At 41.7% G+C, this 16,709-nt stretch overlaps 2 protein-coding genes across 5 annotated transcripts; one reads left to right on the forward strand and one right to left on the reverse strand.

Annotated features, from left to right (window-relative positions):
- The first annotated feature begins 1,448 nt into the window (after positions 1–1,448).
- Positions 1,449–13,705, forward strand: HYLS1 (HYLS1 centriolar and ciliogenesis associated). Of its 3 annotated transcripts, none has more exons than XM_022556256.3 (4): positions 1,449–1,681; positions 5,099–5,148; positions 10,146–10,263; positions 12,384–13,705. In XM_022556256.3, the coding sequence occupies exons 3-4, from the start codon at positions 10,250–10,252 to the stop codon at positions 13,309–13,311; spliced, it is 942 nt and encodes a 313-aa protein (XP_022411964.1). In that variant the 5' UTR covers positions 1,449–1,681; positions 5,099–5,148; positions 10,146–10,249; the 3' UTR covers positions 13,312–13,705. The 3 variants fall into 3 exon arrangements, with proteins under 3 accessions (XP_022411964.1, XP_022411963.1, XP_089771914.1); XM_022556255.3 differs by having other exon boundaries at positions 1,449–1,607; XM_089915788.1 differs by having other exon boundaries at positions 5,099–10,263.
- PUS3 (pseudouridine synthase 3) lies at positions 6,910–15,826 on the reverse strand. 2 transcript variants are annotated; one of them, XM_022556254.3, is made up of 5 exons: positions 15,661–15,826; positions 8,986–9,406; positions 8,305–8,870; positions 7,551–7,741; positions 6,910–7,434 (listed from the first exon to the last, which is right to left on the reverse strand). In XM_022556254.3, exons 2-5 carry the CDS (start codon positions 9,358–9,360, stop codon positions 7,127–7,129), a joined length of 1,440 nt encoding a protein of 479 aa, XP_022411962.1. In that variant the 5' UTR covers positions 9,361–9,406; positions 15,661–15,826; the 3' UTR covers positions 6,910–7,126. The 2 variants fall into 2 exon arrangements, with proteins under 2 accessions (XP_022411962.1, XP_022411961.1); XM_022556253.3 differs by lacking the exon at positions 15,661–15,826 and having other exon boundaries at positions 8,986–10,526.
- Positions 15,827–16,709: the final 883 nt, after the last annotated feature.

A 16,709-nucleotide genomic window follows, 5' to 3' on the forward strand; every position in this document is an offset into this window, starting at 1 on the left:
AATAGGATTTTCTTCCATATACTGTAGTTTAAATGGCCCTGGTTAAGTTTTCTTGACCTGAGTTCAGTGGATTTCAAGGAACCACGAGGATTATCAAATCAGATCTAGATAAAGCTGGAGGATGAAGTGGTCCACCAAAAAACTTGGATTGAGTTGAACACAAGATACCACTTGAAAGATGACGGAAGATAGATCCTTCAAGTTATTGATTAAAGGGTTTCAAAGATAAAATTTTAACATAAAGGAGAACAAGAAACTAATGGGGGTGTGAGTGTAAGGAGTTTGCTGAATGAGCAAAGCAGCAGGTAAGAAAAATGACTCTCTGTCCGCTCTTGTTTCTAAGACAAATTCAATGCCACTGAAAAAGACATGCAGCTATGAAATGACGAAACCTAAACGTGGGATATTTGTTCATGAGAAAAGAATGTGTGCACTAAAGTCGTGTTAAGACACTGGAGATCTAGGGGTCGGGTCATTCAAACCTTCACAAACTACTTCTGTCTTCTTCTCCTTTGTTTATTCCTTCTTCTTTCCCCCAACAAATCCAAAGTGCCTTAGAGGTAGTGCAAAGGCCCTAGGACAAAGGGGTAAGAGTAAGAGGTAATATGAAGTTTGGAGGAAAAGATTACGGATTATTTTCTCCCTCTCACTGAATCCAATAGTGTAAATTAAATTTGTCACCTTCCTATTTGTTGTGAGGTGGGGTACGGAACGCTCAGGACGAGGGGGACAAGTTGCTTTAGTTAGTTTGCAGGGCAGTGATGAGGACACTGCGCTGTTAAGACAAAACAAATTTAAGGGTAAGATTATGCGAAGGGAGCAGACGGGAGCATTCCAGAGGAAAACCACAAGCGAGGCCTCGTTCACCCAAGGAAGTTGGAGTGGTGGGAGCAGTTTGACAGTCACTTTGGCAAGGGTTGGAGACACAGCAACGGGTCAAATCAGAGAGCCTCGGAAACCACGGGAAGGACCCTGCGGATGCGCGTCCGGTCTTTATACGGAACCTGCGCGTATCAGACTCCAGGGCAACCGTCAGGAGGAAAGAGGCGGGACCGGGGGAAGTGGCTCCAACCCGGCTCTGAGAGCCGCCCTCCCCGATGTCTCCCAGCCCCACAGCCGCCGGAGCAGGGAAGGGAAGATTCCCCTGAGGTGAACGGAACGTTTAGAACACCTCTCCCGAAATCCAGCTACCTCGCTGTTAACCGAGGCTTGAGAGTCCTCTCCTCCCCTTCGGGGACACCTAAAAGCGACGCCGCCGCGGTTCCGGGTTACGCGCTGGAGCTCGGCGGGTGGCGGCCCCGGCGAATCCAAGCCCGGAGTCCCAGGCCTCCTCCCGCCCATGGGGGAGGGCCAAAAGAAAATAGGCACCAATCGGGATGTACACTTGGAAGACGTTTACCCTCTGAGCCAATAGTAAGGAGGAGGGCGGGGCCGAGGGGGCCGTACGCTCTTCGGGTTTAAATCTGGGCGGCCGGGCGGTTAACGCCAGCCTGGGCGCGTTTGCGGGTCGTGCGCCTGCGCGAGCTGTGGGACGCTAACCGAAACCTGCGGTACTAAGCTAGCGGGGCGGCGGGACTCGGTGCGGCCGATGGACGTCCGCTGGACCGGTAAGCGGGCAAAAGCTGAGAGAGATGGTGCACTGGCTCCCTAGGGCCGCCCGCCCGCCCACAGCTGTGGAGAGGTCAGGTTCTGCGTAGCGCGGCATTGGAGTTTCCCTCCCCTGGGTGCCGGTTTCCCCAGGGCGCCGTACGGAGCCTTGACGCTCCCGCCGAGCCCAGGTGTGCGGCCTGCGGAGGCACGTGTGAGCGGCGCCGTGCGTGCCTCCAGCGCGTTCGACCCCTCAAGGTCATGATGTGCACCAGCTGCCGGTCCACTGCCAGCCCGGCGCCCGCAGCGGCGAGCACCCTTGTGGTCGCCGCTCTGCGAGGTGGACGGGGCCGAGGGGCCTGTGGGCGGCGGGACCGGTGCCTGCGGGCAGCCGGCTTCCCCGGAGGCCGTGAGCGTCTGAGACGATAACCACGCCCCGGGCCAGCTGGTGCAGTCTCTGGTCTTTGTTGTCGTCGTGAAGGGAGAAAAGTCTTCTCCCCCTCTGGTTTCACCTTTTGTGAACTTCCGGATGTCACAGTGCGAGAAGCGCTTTCCCTAATGAGTTAGGATAGCGTGTAAAATTGAAGAATCCTATAGTCCTGCCCCAGAATGAAGAAAGAAAAACAACCTTTTTTTTTCTGCTTATAAAAAGTATACAATCTCAGTATTTGTAGAAATAAATCCAAGCACTGTTAAGTACATATTTAAAAAGGAAGAAAATACTCGAGATTCCATCAGCCACAGATCAAAAAAAAAAAATCAGTGTTGATATTTGGGTTTACTTAAGATGTATTCATTATGAGTATATATTTACGTGATTGGTAAATGTATTTGTTTTATATAATTGTGTATTTTGAATATAACAAAGTATATTCATTTAAAAAGCAGATTATGCCTTATTTAGTCCCTAATAGTTTAGGAATAAGTGTTTTGATCCATGCCAAATGTAGATATGCATTATCATTTTAAAAAAATCTTTATTTGGCTGCACCTGGTCTTAGTTGTGGCACGCGGGATCTTCATTGTGGCATGCGAACTCTTAGTAGCGTCCTCTGGGATCTAGTTACCCGACCAGGGCTGGAACCCAGGCCCCCTGCATTGGGTGCGCAGTCTTAGCCACTGAACCACCAGGGAAGTCCCTGCATTATCATTTTTAATGGGTGCATGGTATTTCTTGCTATGGCTCTACTATACCACGTATTATTTAACCTATCCCCTAATGATGGACATTAGTTTTTCCAATTTCTTCATCAACAGAAAATAGCATGGTAGTGGTTACTTGTACATGTACATGTTTGCGTTCTTGTCCAGTTTATCTCCTTAGAATAATTTCTTGGAAACGTTTTGTGGCTTAGAAATTATGGTACATTTTAAATTCTGATTCATAATGCCAAAGTGCCCTCTAGAAAAACTGTCATCTCCCCTCCGCACCCTCCCCCAACACATAGAACACAGTGTAAGAGTACTTATTTCTCCACACTCCAGCCAGCACTGGATACTGAAAAGTCTTACCAATCTAGAAGCATAGCTTAATGTTTTCATTTGCATTATTAATGAGGTGAAACATCTTTTTCTATGTTTATTAGTCATTATTTCTTCAGTAAATCACCTTTTTCCTATTCTGCTGGTGTTTGTACCTTTTAATAGCTTTCTAATAGGAATTTGAATTAGTGATTTTGAACCTGTTACAGTATTTCCACTAGTTTGTTGTCTCTTTGGATTATGGTTGTCTTTTTTAGGGTGTTTTGTTTTCTTTTGTTCTAATACTTTTGTTCTTGAAGCTGCATGCTTTCCTTCCGAGAGGTAGAGAAATTTGTTCTAAATCTGCAATAGCCTCCCAGCAAAGTTTAGAATCTAACTAGTGATCCAGCCCTGCTATTCCAATTTAAAATCCTTCCCCTCCACCCTCAAAATCCATTCACTTGCAACTAGGTAAACATGGGACACTGAATTGCTTAAGATTTTGACCAGAAGGTACTGTTGGGTATCTTGGTCAATATCATCTGTATTTATCTACAAAATACAAGCTGTGCTAGCTTCTATGTGAAAGTTTCCCCCTAAGTAAGGAGAAAGGATTATCAGGTCTTTATATTAAAAAGAGAAAAAACTGACAGCTACTTGTGGACCTTATTAAATTTTATATTTTATTATTTGCAAGCACCTATCTTCTTCATACATTCGAGAAAGAAAAAGTGTGCAATAATTTAACTGCAAAGAGAACATGTTAATCATAGTATAGTATACTACACATGCCATAAAAAAAAAAATCTCTTTGGGCCTTAGTATTGGAATTCTTCCAGCCCATTCCAGCCCAGAGTCCTGTTCCATTTCTGTCCCTACTTTCCTCTGTTCTGTGTTTATCTTTTTAGAAGGTAGTTTTGTATTGCATGAACATTGAAATGAATGGTGTAATACTTCTCACAAAGCACCATTTAATTTATATATATAATATATATACTTATATATTACATGTTATATATATTACATATATAATATATATAAAAACATATATATATATAAAATCTCATTTAAACTTCACAACCTGTTGAAATAATTCCTTCCATTTTTCCAGTGAAGAAAGAAAAAGCTAAGCCCTACTTTACTCCTCATATTCATTTAGTCCCTACCATCGGTCTGACTCTGGAATTTATACAATGTATTATACAATACAGATAAATGAAGTCATTCTTCAAAGTTACATTTTGGGACTTCTGATTTGCTTCATCTATGATGATTGTCCTGAGTTTTTCTGTGGTAACTACCAAAAGTAATGTCATTAGATCCTTATTCTTCTAGATTTGATAATATAACCTAGTTAACCTTGAAAGGATTTAAGATCAAAGACCCTGGACTTCCCTGGTGGCGCAGTGGTTAAGGACATGGGTTCGATCCCTGGTCCAGGAAGATCCCGCATGCCGCGGAGCAGCTAAGCCCGTGTGCCACAGCTACTGAGCCCGCAAGCCACAGCTACTGAGCCCGCGCGCCTAGGGCCCGTGCTCCGCAACAAGAGAAGCCACCACAGTAGGAAGCACACGCACTGCAACGAAGAGTAGCCCCCACTTGCTGCAGCTAGAGAAAGCCTGCATGCAGCAACGAAGACCCGATGCAGCCAAAAATAAATAAATTTAAAAAAAAAAAGATCAAAGACCCTGATCCTCTCTTTTGCTTCTATAGAATCTGCTAAGCATGGCTTTTTTTTTTTTTTTTTTTTTTTTTTGCGGTACGCGGGCCTCTCACTGTTGTAGCCTCTCCCATTGCGGAGCACAGGCTCCGGACGCGCAGGCTCAGGGGCCATGGCTAACGGGCCCAGCTGCTCCGCGGCATGTGGGATCTTCCCGGACCGGGGCACGAACCCGTGTCCCCTGCATTGGCAGGCAGACTCTCAACCACTGCACCACCAGGGAAGCCCTAAGCATGGCATTTTAGTTAGTGCTTTTTGTCCCATGTATCATTTCTTTATAGTTGACTTTTTTTTTTTTTGAGTGATTCCCTAAACTCTGTTCTTTTCTAGGTTTTCCTTTGACTTGAAAACTAATGCCAGTGAAAGTACATTGAAATAAGGTAGGAACCTGAAAAAAATAAAATGCTTTGGTTTGTCTTTACATGTTTAAGTGGGGATATTTTGCTATGCTCAGTGATTACGCTATCTTTACATCAAAATTAAAGGAGAAAGCAGTCATATTTTAAGGACATTTAGGGTATTATGAAATGTTGGCAGATCAATCCCAAAAACCGATGACGTGATTCAAACTCCAGAAGACCTGGATCGTACAATTGGCAATTTAGAAAAAATCTTACTTTGTCCAGCTATTTCCCCATCTCTAAAATGGGGCTCTTTTCTGGTTCCTACTCAGCTAGAATGTAAAAGCTATTGTGTCTTCGTGCTCTTCAAAACTACAGGGTCACTTCACTTCCTTATACTATTTTATTTCCTAAACTTGGAACTCTTTCAGTGAAGTCTTCTTTCTGCGGCCCATCCACTACTGAGCATCAGTGTACTATTTCTATGTTAGTATTGTTTCTAATTGTCCCATCTATTATATTTTACCTAGCAGCTTGAGGGTATAAATCATATTTGTATACCTGGAATTTTGAATATAGGTAGGAACAAACTAATTATTTGTTGGCAGGTAAATAAAACTTTGGATCTCATATAGTATATAGTATTATATCATAAATGTGGACTAGCAATACACTCTGCTGTGATGAAAATTGTTACTATTGAGCAGAAGGTCTGAGTTCATTTACTTTGATGTTTATTGTTTTAATTGCTATAAAGGATAATGTATTATTTAAGAGAACTTTAAACTCTTCTGAGTGAATATTGGTGTTTATAAGTCATATTTTGAGGGTTACTTATCAACTTTGAGAACAAGCAAAGCCCCACCTCATTTTCCTGTCCTAGTGTGTGTCTCCAGAATGTGCTTCAATCTGAAATGTAGGAGTTATCCTGAAAGGTCCCTGCTTTGAACCTCACACTCACTCAACCACGAAGTCCTGTTGCTTCTCCTTTCTTAATCTCAAATTCACCTTCTTGTCTCCGTTCCCCTTTCTGCAAATCTAGTCTAGGCCATCATCATCTATTTCCTTGATCGCTCCAACAGCCTCTTAATTGGTCCCACTGTCTTGCCCTCTTGCAATGCACAGTAAACCCAGAGCAATATTTTTCCTACACAATTCTGGCTCTTAATTTTTTTTTTCCAGTGGCCTCTCAAGATAAAATTTAAGCTTTTTTTGGAAAGCCTACAAGGCTCTAAAACATGACCCTTGCTTACCTTTCCTAACTGTGCTGTTGTTACTCTGAAGCCGTACTACTGTATTTACAGTTACCTGAGTGCAAATGCTGTAACCTTTAACCTTTCATACAGCTGCATCTTCTGCCTTAAACACAATTAAAGCTCTGCTACTTTATCCCCACTTTGACTCCCACTTGTTCTGCAAGATTTAGCTTGCATGTCTCCTCTTTATAAGAGCTTTCCTTAAACCACTAGGCCAGGGATTGGTAAACTGCATGGCCTGTTTTTATATGGCCCGTGGGCTAAGAGTTTTCTCTGCATGTGTAAAATGTTAAAAAGGACTATGCAACAGAGACAATTTGTGGCTCACACAGCACTAGACTGATAAGCTTCATAAGAGATGCTGTGCCTTACCCACGTGGGTCATTTTCAGGTATCTTGCCTGGCACTAAACCAGTTAATCAAATATATAACTTACTAAAGTTTGTATTTTTAATTTTTGACACTTGGGCAAGCTCTTTATGAGAATTGAGATGAGTAGTAAATATCTCATTTGCTTTTAAAAAGGACAGCACAACAAATCAGACACTTGCAGGATCTGGCTTTAATGAATTTGAACAAAAGGCACAGGTTTCCAGGTGTATGTAAATATATGTCCATTTAAAAATTACTTTTTGCTTCTTCCATCTCTAATTCTCTTGGACAGGAATGAAAGAATGTTTAAATTCTTTCTTATTCAAGCAAGAACTTCTTTAGCCTAATGGTGTTTTGTTGCCTCCTAGATCTTGGTGAGTTCTCTATGGTTAAATAATGCTTTTAATTTCTGTATCAACACAAACCCTCTTTGTTGGTTTCTCCAAAATAGTATTTTCTTCTAGTGTGTCATTACAGTCCCTTTTGGCTTTTGTTTCTTCGTCATGGAATAAATGTGGGTGCTCAATGCGTCCCCTACGTACAAAATGCTGGATCCGGGATTCTAATCCTTGGCATTTAGGACGATCCATTAGGGGCTTATAAGTGCGCATTTTCACTCCTTCTACAAAGGCACTGGTCTGCTTTATGATAGAGGGCTTAACATTTCTCCATTCTATCACTCCATCCATCTTTGGTCCTATAATGTATACAATCAAGCATTACATGGATACTTTACCACAACAGAATCACCTCCAAGCTTTATGTGAATCTCCCTCCCCCATAACCCTGTATAACTTTGGTTCCCTGTCATACCTGTCCTACAGGGTACCGCAACAGAGTCCAGTCCTTGTAGCATACTATACAACATCTGAGTTTTAACAGCATGATTAGCCCACAGTTGCTGAAGGTGGGTAACATTGAACTCCTGAACTTCCCGGTCATAGATCCACTTAATATTTTCAAACTTACAGTCATACAAGACTAAAGGAAATTCTACAGCCATACTAGAGAGAAAGAGAGAAGAAACAGAGTATGAGAATACACAGCAGCCATCCAACAATTCTTAAAAAACAGGATTAGTTGGGTTAAAAGGAGGGGGAAAACTTTGTCAGTATTGAGTATCTAATAGTTAAGAAAATAAAACACCATCCCTAACCTTGAACAACTTTATAATTAAAAAAAGAAAAAGGCAGTAAACCATGGATCAACTAGTTAGGCCTGGTCTACATTAAATTTCAGTGGTAACAAGTCACCTAGAAGTGAGCTGACTCGGCCCCACCATAATGCTATAAAATTATTTAAGGGGCCTGGTCCAAACACCGGTTTCTTACTAAAGGGATAGAACAGTAACAGAAGAAAATTAAACGATACCACTCCCTGCTACATGTTCATAACATTCTACAAGTTAAGAGTAAATGCTTCATGAAGGCAGAATCAGAGACTTAGTTATTTAGACAATGGTGGGGAGAGGAAGAATATTTTAAAATATATTCTTACATATCTCAGGGCAATAGCTGTTTTATTTTGGGGGTCTGGGTGTTTCCTTGTTTCGTTTTTTTAAACTTACCTGTATTGAGGCTTCTGGGGATTTTTCTCTATGTTCAGCAGCTCATCAATAACCTCTGGCTTCTCCATTCCTTGGCCAATCAGAAAAAGGATAGCCATCATACAGCGGACTTGATGGTAAAGGAATGCCTGGCCAATCACTTCAAACTGACATAACTGAAAGGGTTCTTGCCATCTCTCCTCAGCCAGGCTCTGGCCTACTAGCTGCACTTGAGCAGACAGAATAGTCCTCTGAAAATTAATCACCCCGTTGGCTACATCCATTTTACATAAGTTCCTAAAATCATGTGTGCCAACGTACTTCTGAGCTGCATTGTTCATGCTTACAATGTCTAAGTCAGCACAAGGGAAGAAATAGCGGTAGGTCCTCTCAAGACAGCTGAACCTAGCACTGAAGCTAGGTTCTACGGGAGCCCAGGCCAGTACACGGATGTCTGGAGGGAGCACCCGATTGAGAATGTGGGTATAACGGATCTCTATAGCCGCATCGTTGACTTCATCATTTAAATTAAAATCCTCTGAATCCCTGCCCTTTGGAAAGTGAGAACGTAGGTCAAGAGAAATCACCTGTGGAATTAGAGAAAGATATTGTTTTACAGATACAAATAATCTGAATCCTCAGTATGTACACCTAGAATATGTTGGTATTGCTCACTTTATGGAACAGTACAATGGCCCTTACCTGTCCAAAGGCACTAACTCCTTTGTCTGTTCGCCCACACCGGTGATAGTTGGATGTCTGTCTGTTTTCTACTAGTCGAGTCTTGGTTAGAGCCTCAAACAGTTTCTCTTCTATTGTATTGTTTGTGTTTTCCTGACTGGCAAAGCCCTGATATCCCCAGCCCAGATAGGCTATCTTTAGGGCTACGTGTCTTCGACCGTGAGCGCTGAAATCAAATGCACGCTTAGCTTTTACAGCTCCTGAAGAATTTTCTCTAACGTTTGAGTCCTTGTTGTTGGCCTGTTCTTTTTTAAGTCTCTGTACCTCCTGCTCCAGTTCTTGCACTCTTTTTAGGAGTTTCTCAGTCTGGATTCTTTCTATGTCATTTTCAGCCATGATAAGACAACCTCAGGAATAAACAAATCATAGAGATCCACCCTATCTGAAAAGAGAGTAAAGAGGTACAATTTTAGTGCCGATTGCTTTGGTGATGTCAATATCATTCCATTATGTTCAAATAGTATCTAAGATTTAATTTGATGCCTGAAGGATATGGACTTTTGATTCTGCCCAGGGATATAAGCATTAGCTTTATTATGGGTTGATCATCCAGCTATTATTCTTTTCCATCCTGTCTGGCCAATTCACAGTGGGAACGGGAAAGCAGCATCAAAAAAATATTCAGCTAGCATTGTTAAGAGTAGTCAGAGGGTTTCCCTTGGTGGCGCAGTGGTTGGGAGTCCGCCTGCCGATGCAGGGGACGCGGGTTCGTGCCCCGGTCCGGGAAGATCCCACATGCCGCGGAGCGGCTAGGCCCGTGAGCCATGGCCACTGAGCCTGCGTGTCCGGAGCCTGTGCTCCGCAACGGGAGAGGCCACAGCAGTGAGAGGCCCGCGTACCGCAAAAAAAAAAAAAAAAAAGAGTAGTCAGAATTTACGGAATATGTAGATTTCATTTCTCTCTTCTTCATGAGCTGAGATGACTGAGGACGGATGTTATTGATTTTTTTTTCCCCTAAAACATTTCCTTTTGACTTCTCATTATATTTGTCCCACATTTCCAATCATAAGATCTGTTTATATGCAATATTTATGTCTACTCCAAGTTTCTATTGCTTTCCAATATTTCAGGTAAAATTAGTGGCTTGTATGTTCTATCTAATACTCGGTTCCGTCTTAAAGGTGGTACAATAAGAGCTGGCTTGATGGAAGAAACTTGTCAGTGATTGTACTTCATATTGGAAGTAGAACCTGGAGTCAAGATTTTCCTACGTTAAGCAGTTTTGATGGCAGAAAGAAGGTAATTAAGCATCAAGATCTTTAAGTCAAATTTAATGCATGTCCTGATAAAAGATTTCTGTACCTCTAGCAGTTAAAAGTCACTCTAGATAATATAATTTAGATATCAGTGTTGAAATTCCTGGCATATTGCAATAATCTGAGGACAACTGTACTATATCTATAATACTGGGACAGTACTAGACAATCTTTGACTGATGGTTACTTTAGTTAAAGAATATCATCTCCACATCTGTTCTAAGGCTGACTAGGTTATCTAAGTCTAGGTAGCTCATTTAGGTTTTTGCTCTTTGAGTTTCTGTATCTATGACAGATGAAAAGTTTAAATGTAAAAAATGAAACTATAAAAGTACTAGAAGAAAACATGAGATAACTTTCTTATAATCTTGTTGAAGTAGGAAAGGCATTTATAAGTAAGGCACTGTAGAAACCCAGAAACTGTAGGAAACCAAAAAAATGTGACTACCTAAAAATATGTTTCTACCAGCAAAAAGTCAGAAGGTAAATAACAAGCTGGCAAGAAAAATGTAAAGGTGGTATGTATTCCATGAATATATAAATCAGTTTTAATATAAAGATCAACAAGAAAAAAATCCAACAACCTGAGAGGTAAATGAAAACAAGCATTTCATACAAAAGGGAGAAAAAGCTTGTAAATGTATGAAAAGATGCTCAAATTTACTCAATTTAAATAAATGCCAATTTATATGAGAAGTATTTTCTTTACCAAACTGACTGCAAAGAGGAGAGGGTTTGATAATATACTACCTTGGAGAGAGGAAGGAGAAACAAGATGTGGAGTACACACTCAGTACAACTTCTTTAGAGGGCATCTAGCAACAGCTATCAAAATTGAGCACATACATACCTTTTGACCCACCTATTCCATTTCTAGAAATTTAATGTACACATATGCTTGCACAAGTATGTAAAAACTTATAAGATATTTGTTGTAACATTCGTTTTTAAGAACAAAAGGCTAAGTCTAAAATCAGTCAGGGACAGGATGAATAAATTATGGTACATCCATACACTGGAATTCCATGTACCTTTAAACAAAATGAAGTATGTCTACATGTACTGAAACAGCTGGATCACCAAGACTATCTTTAAGGTTTAGAAGAGTTGTATAATATGTTCCTTTATGGTATAAAAGTGCATATGAATATGGAAAATTACTGGAGAAATTATAAGAAGCTGCCTTTGAGAGTGAAACTTGGTTTGGGTGGTGTGAGGTGGGGAGTCCTTGCTTTAAACTACATGTATAGTTTTTCAGCTTAAGAAGAAAAATAGTAGAGACACAGGAAATACTGGGCAGTAGATACCTATTCTAGATCCAGTCAGGAAACTGGCACTGGGTATTTGACTGGTTGGTTTGGGTACTAAAAGTTAATTCAGTGACAGGCTGTTGGGATGAACATAGTTAGCTTGGCAGCTGAAGCCGTGTTATTTCTTAAGCATAAGGAGTGTATGCATTTATATTACTGCTTTTGTGATGTTTTTTTGAATTAAATCACTCTCATGGTTAAAAGCAAGGACTCTGAATCCAGACTGCCTGAGTTAAAATTCCAGCTCCACCACTTACTAGCTGTGTAACCTTGGGCTGTTTGATCTCTCAATGCCTCATGTTACTCATCTGTGAAAAGGGGATACTAAGAGTACCTATCCCACAATTGTGAGGATTACGCGAATTTAATAAATGTGAAGCAGGAAAAACAGTGCTGGGTACATAAAGTGTCCCTCTAAGTACAAGTTACATAATGTACATTAAGTATTGTGCCCCGTATCATTAGTCTCTTGAGCTTTTCTCATGCCTGAACTCACCTATCCTAGGAGCTACTAAAGATGGCAAGACTACCAGGCAGTAAAAGTGGGAGTGAATAAGAAGAGTGGAAACGAAAGCGGTCAATAAACTCTCGAGTTGGGTTAATGCCCCTCCAAAGTGCTCCCATACTGCCCGTACTAATCTGTATTTTACTATATACTTAACTGTTCTACTTATGACTGCCTTAGCCATTCTTTCTCCATTTCACTGCTATAAAATAGTACACAAGAAGGGAATGAACAATTTTTGGGCTGGAAATTTATTACTGGAAAACTGACTGGTGTTTTCTCTTGCAGAAGGTCCTACAGTGTAGGGGAAGCAGTGGAGGAATTTGTGGGACCTGATGGACAAAAATGGGCCAATATGGATCCAGAAGAACGAATGTTAGCAGCTGCTACAGCTTTTACCCATATCTGTGCAGGGCAGGGTGAGGGAGGTGTCAGGAGAGCAGCCCAGTCCATCCCATATGATCCCTACAGTAAAGCCTCAGTAACCCCAGGAAAGCGACATGCTCTTCCTGTGCAATTGCATTACCCACATATAGAAAGCAATGCCTCTTCAGAAGCAGTCTCAGAGGCCTCCCAAAGACTCCGAAAGCCCGTGATGAAGAGAAAGGTGCTGCGTCGAAAGCCAGGCGGGGAAGTATTAGTGACGGATGAGTCGATCATCAGTGAATCGGAGTCTGGGACAGAAAGTGACATGGACGTCTGGGACTTAAGACAAAGGCTGATGAATCTGCAGTTCCAGGATGACAGGGAATCTCCAGTTGATATTTCACAAAAATTTAGTCTACCACGTGAATACCAAGAAATTTCTCAAGATCAGCTCATCTGCTGTCTACGAAGAGAAGAAATGGGCCCTCCAGCTTATGAACAAGACCTGATCGTTGCCAGCCGACCCAAGTCCTTTATTCTCCCAAGGCTGGACCAGTGGAGCCGAAACCGGGGCAAGGTAGACCGGGTGGCCCGCTACTTTGAGTATAAACGAGACTGGGACTCGATGCGGTTACCTGGTGAAGATCATAGGAAGGAATTACGCTGGGGTGTCCGAGAGCAGATGCTTTGTCGTGCAGAACACCAATCCAAGCCTCAGCACATATATGTTCCAAACAATTACCTAGTACCCACTGAGAAGAAACGATCTGCCCTTCGTTGGGGTGTTCGTTGTGACCTTGCAAATGGTGTGATGCCCAAGAAGCCTCCCTTCCCTCTTTCTCCTTCTTAAGTCCTTTTTTTTTTTTTTTTAACCTGTCTCTCCTTTCACAGCATTGTTTGGGATAACCTGGTTCTTAACCTCTCTCCTTTTACTTAAATAGAAACAACTAACTCAAAAGACCATGGAACAGAGAGTAAGGACTTCACCCATCACTGGTCTTTCCTAGGTGTATGTCACGTTGGTATCGGATACCACTTAACTTCCAAATTACCACTCATATTTAGCAATTGAAAGAGGAATCATGCCAGAAAAAGAAAAACAGACCTGGTCTTTCTGTTTTGTCAGAGTAGTAAGCAAAGCCAGCACTATTTCTCTTTTATAAACTTGTTACCTTTGGCTAGTGTGAGTTGCTGTTTTTATGAGTGTGTTTTTAAAGTTGCTGGGCAGTAAGCAACTGCCCAAAATTAAAGAATTTTGGAAATTTGTGAATTTGACCTTATTTTTACTTAAATACTTCTCAAAGATGATCTCAAACCTAGGTTATGATTCTGCTTCCAATCATACTCCCCATCGTGCTCTCACCACCTAAATAATGAGAGCCAAAGGGAATGAACAAAAACCTGCCCTTTACACACAATCCTAAAGGAGGAAAGGTAACAGCGTAGATAACCTTCGTTACTAAAGGAATATAGTAAATCCAGCTGTTTTAATAATTTTTAACAGATGCTCAATAACAGCACTGTGTGACATGTAAGATTCTAACCCAAGTTTTGTTTCAGAATTATTTCAGCAATATATTGCCCTCCATTTGTTACTTCTAGAATGCCATAGTTTTTATAATTTGCCGCTAAGATTTTCTTAGAAATTATGCCTGTCACTTGAAGGCTATTCCCACTCTGCAACAGAACTTCAAACTCCTAGCAGCTGGAACCAGATAGAGAGATAATAACCAAAATGAATCTGGTCTATTAGGGTACAGACCAACTCACTAATTTAGCTCACCTGAACTTGGATCTATTTGTTTTTGATGCTTCTGGTCCAAAAACACCTAAAATCTGGAGGTTGTCAGTTTTAGCATTTAAGCCAGAAGAGTGACAGCAGAAATAGCTTGCTTGTTCTAGGAAAACACAGCTGTGTAACAAAAATGAATGACCTTGACCATTACTATCTGCTAAAATACATTTTCTCCGTAATATTTAAGCGACATCATTCATTCACCCAGTTCCATTGTTAGGCATTCATCAGGGAAAGTAAGAATCAGTGACTCAAAGATATATGCAGGATACATTCACTGCAAATACGTAAAAACTGCAAACTACCCAACAACAGTGAATAATTAAACGTTAGACTATTAGTCACTGGAAATCTATGGTAAGCTAATAGAAAAATGCAAATTAGGTCAAACAAGTTGCAAACTGTACCGTACAATCTCAGTCATACTGCACACACAAGGCACAAGGAAAGATCAACACACCTAACTCTAGGTGGTGGGATTAAAGGTAGTTTTTATTTAAACCTCTCTTCTTTAAAAGTTAAAAGCCACATGGCACTTTTTACATACAAATTACAGCAAAACAATGGTTTACATCTTCATATCTCAAAGCCCAATATTACCGGATCAAAAAATTTCCGAAGTGATTATCTAGTTCAACCCCTTATATAACCGAAAAACTAGTCCAAAGGAGTTAAGCGAGTAATAAGACATTTGGGGGAAAAGAAGACTCCTGACGGGTGAAGCACAGTGGTTCCCAAAGAGCCATGTAATACCTGGAGGGGGGCCACCAAATTACCACAAAGGAATTTCGTGCGTGCGCTAAGCATTGACTGTAAACATTAAAACTGCCGTCGCTAGACTTTCAATGTATTTTTTGAGGTTAAAAAGGTTTAGTCTCGAAAATATTTGTAACCAGTGGAAGTAGCAGAAAGAGCATTCCCCATGATAAACTTTTAAACCAAAGAAGGAAGCAGGGGTAATAGCCAAAGGATTAGGAAACACGCACTATGATCACTAATACTGGAAAGTAATCCCCCAAACAATTTGAAAATCGTTGCCACGCCTGCCCACCCCACATACTACTGGGATCCCGACCTCTACTAATATTTCGTTTTATGAGCAAACAAAATTCTAACTGAGGAAGAAGAGATTACACTCCGCAGTCCCAGGGCCCTCAAGGAATCGAATTAAAGAAGCTCCTACTGCTGCACGTTTCTGACAAGTGCTCCAAGAAGCACCAGACACAAAAACACGGTCTTTAGCGAGTTCCCATTTCCATGCTCTAAAGAGCGCTTTCCTGAAAAGATCAAGGTATGGAAACAGGGGCTTAGAGGGAAAGAGAGAAACGTCCATCTGTTTGTCCATCTGTCCATCCCCCTTGGAAGAACCCAGAAAATAACCCACCCCAAAACCCCCACATTTACCTTCCGGTCGTCGGCCACGCAGCTTTTCTCGAGACAGGAAGCTGTCCCTTTGCGTTTTCTACGCGCGCGTCCGGGGCCTCATGGGAAATGTAGTACATCTTCATGGGAAATGTAGTTCTAAGAGCCGGGAGTGCAGGCTTGACGCTGAAATCTGCCTAATGTTTTCTAATCTAGTCACCATTTGTCCACCTCCAACACAACAGAATCTGGGTCCTGCGGTAGGAGAAGAATAAAATGATAATTTCTAGTGCGCTAAAATAATAGAAAACTAAAATTAAAGAACTTGGTCTGATTTTATTCGTACTTAAATTAGTAGAAAGTTATCATTGAGAGTCAAAAACATTTACAATTAGAATCCACATGGAAAGGCTGAAAAGGAATGTGATAATCTCAAAACAGACGACTGAGGTGTCCGAGAGTGACCGAACAGGGATGGGGAGTCTTGCTTCAGCACCACGGAGAGATCATAACTAGGTTTTGTTTGCGCGTTTTTCTAGAGATGCTGATCGAAACCGCAAGATTTCAGTTAGAAAACTGGCGGGGGTGGGGGGTGGGGTGGGGTGGGGATCTGGTTCTTTTGTCCAAATTTAGCAGTCATTAGTGCACAGAATCTATCCCGGACTATGCAGGTGAAGGTAGCAGGTGAAGGTTGTACCGAAAGGGAAACCGTTTTCTCCGGATTGCTTTACCAAGAGGCGCGTATCAGAATTAAAATGAAAATAAGCCAGTATGTGGAAACATCACAGGTATCTAGTAACAGGGACAATAGAGCTTGAACAACTTTACTTCCTCTCTGCATCTTTCGCATTCGAATTCATTTGTCGGATGAAACTCACCAATTCTGACTCTCCACTTTCCTACGACATTCACTAGCCTTTCTGACATCCTGCAACGCAGAAGCGGAAATTTCGGGGGGACGCGGGCACAAGAGCTTGAAGCGGGGTGGAGGGGTCCTGCTTCACCACCAGGAGAATAGTCTGGGGAGAGGGTGGTGGGGTAGGAGAGGTAGGACTCTCGAATCAGTACGGAGATTGCTGCCGCTTAGAGTC

This window comes from Delphinapterus leucas, chromosome 7 (assembly GCF_059928025.1).
Source record: "Delphinapterus leucas isolate spDelLeu-1000000601 "Yukka" chromosome 7, BTC_Dleu_Yukka2, whole genome shotgun sequence".
Classification (NCBI taxonomy): Eukaryota; Metazoa; Chordata; class Mammalia; order Artiodactyla; family Monodontidae; genus Delphinapterus; species Delphinapterus leucas.

What these genes read in the sequence shown, in the direction of transcription:
- PUS3 (XM_022556254.3), bottom strand. Translation starts at nt 9,360, where the DNA reads ATGGCTGAAAATGACATAGAAAGAATCCAGACTGAGAAACTCCTAAAA. An exon ending in GAGTTAGTGCCTTTGGACAG is followed by an intron (nt 8,871 to 8,985) that starts GTAAGGGCCATT and finishes CTAATTCCACAG; the next exon opens with GTGATTTCTCTTGACCTACG. An exon ending in TGCGGTACCCTGTAGGACAG is followed by an intron (nt 7,435 to 7,550) that starts GTATGACAGGGA and finishes TATACATTATAG; the next exon opens with GACCAAAGATGGATGGAGTG.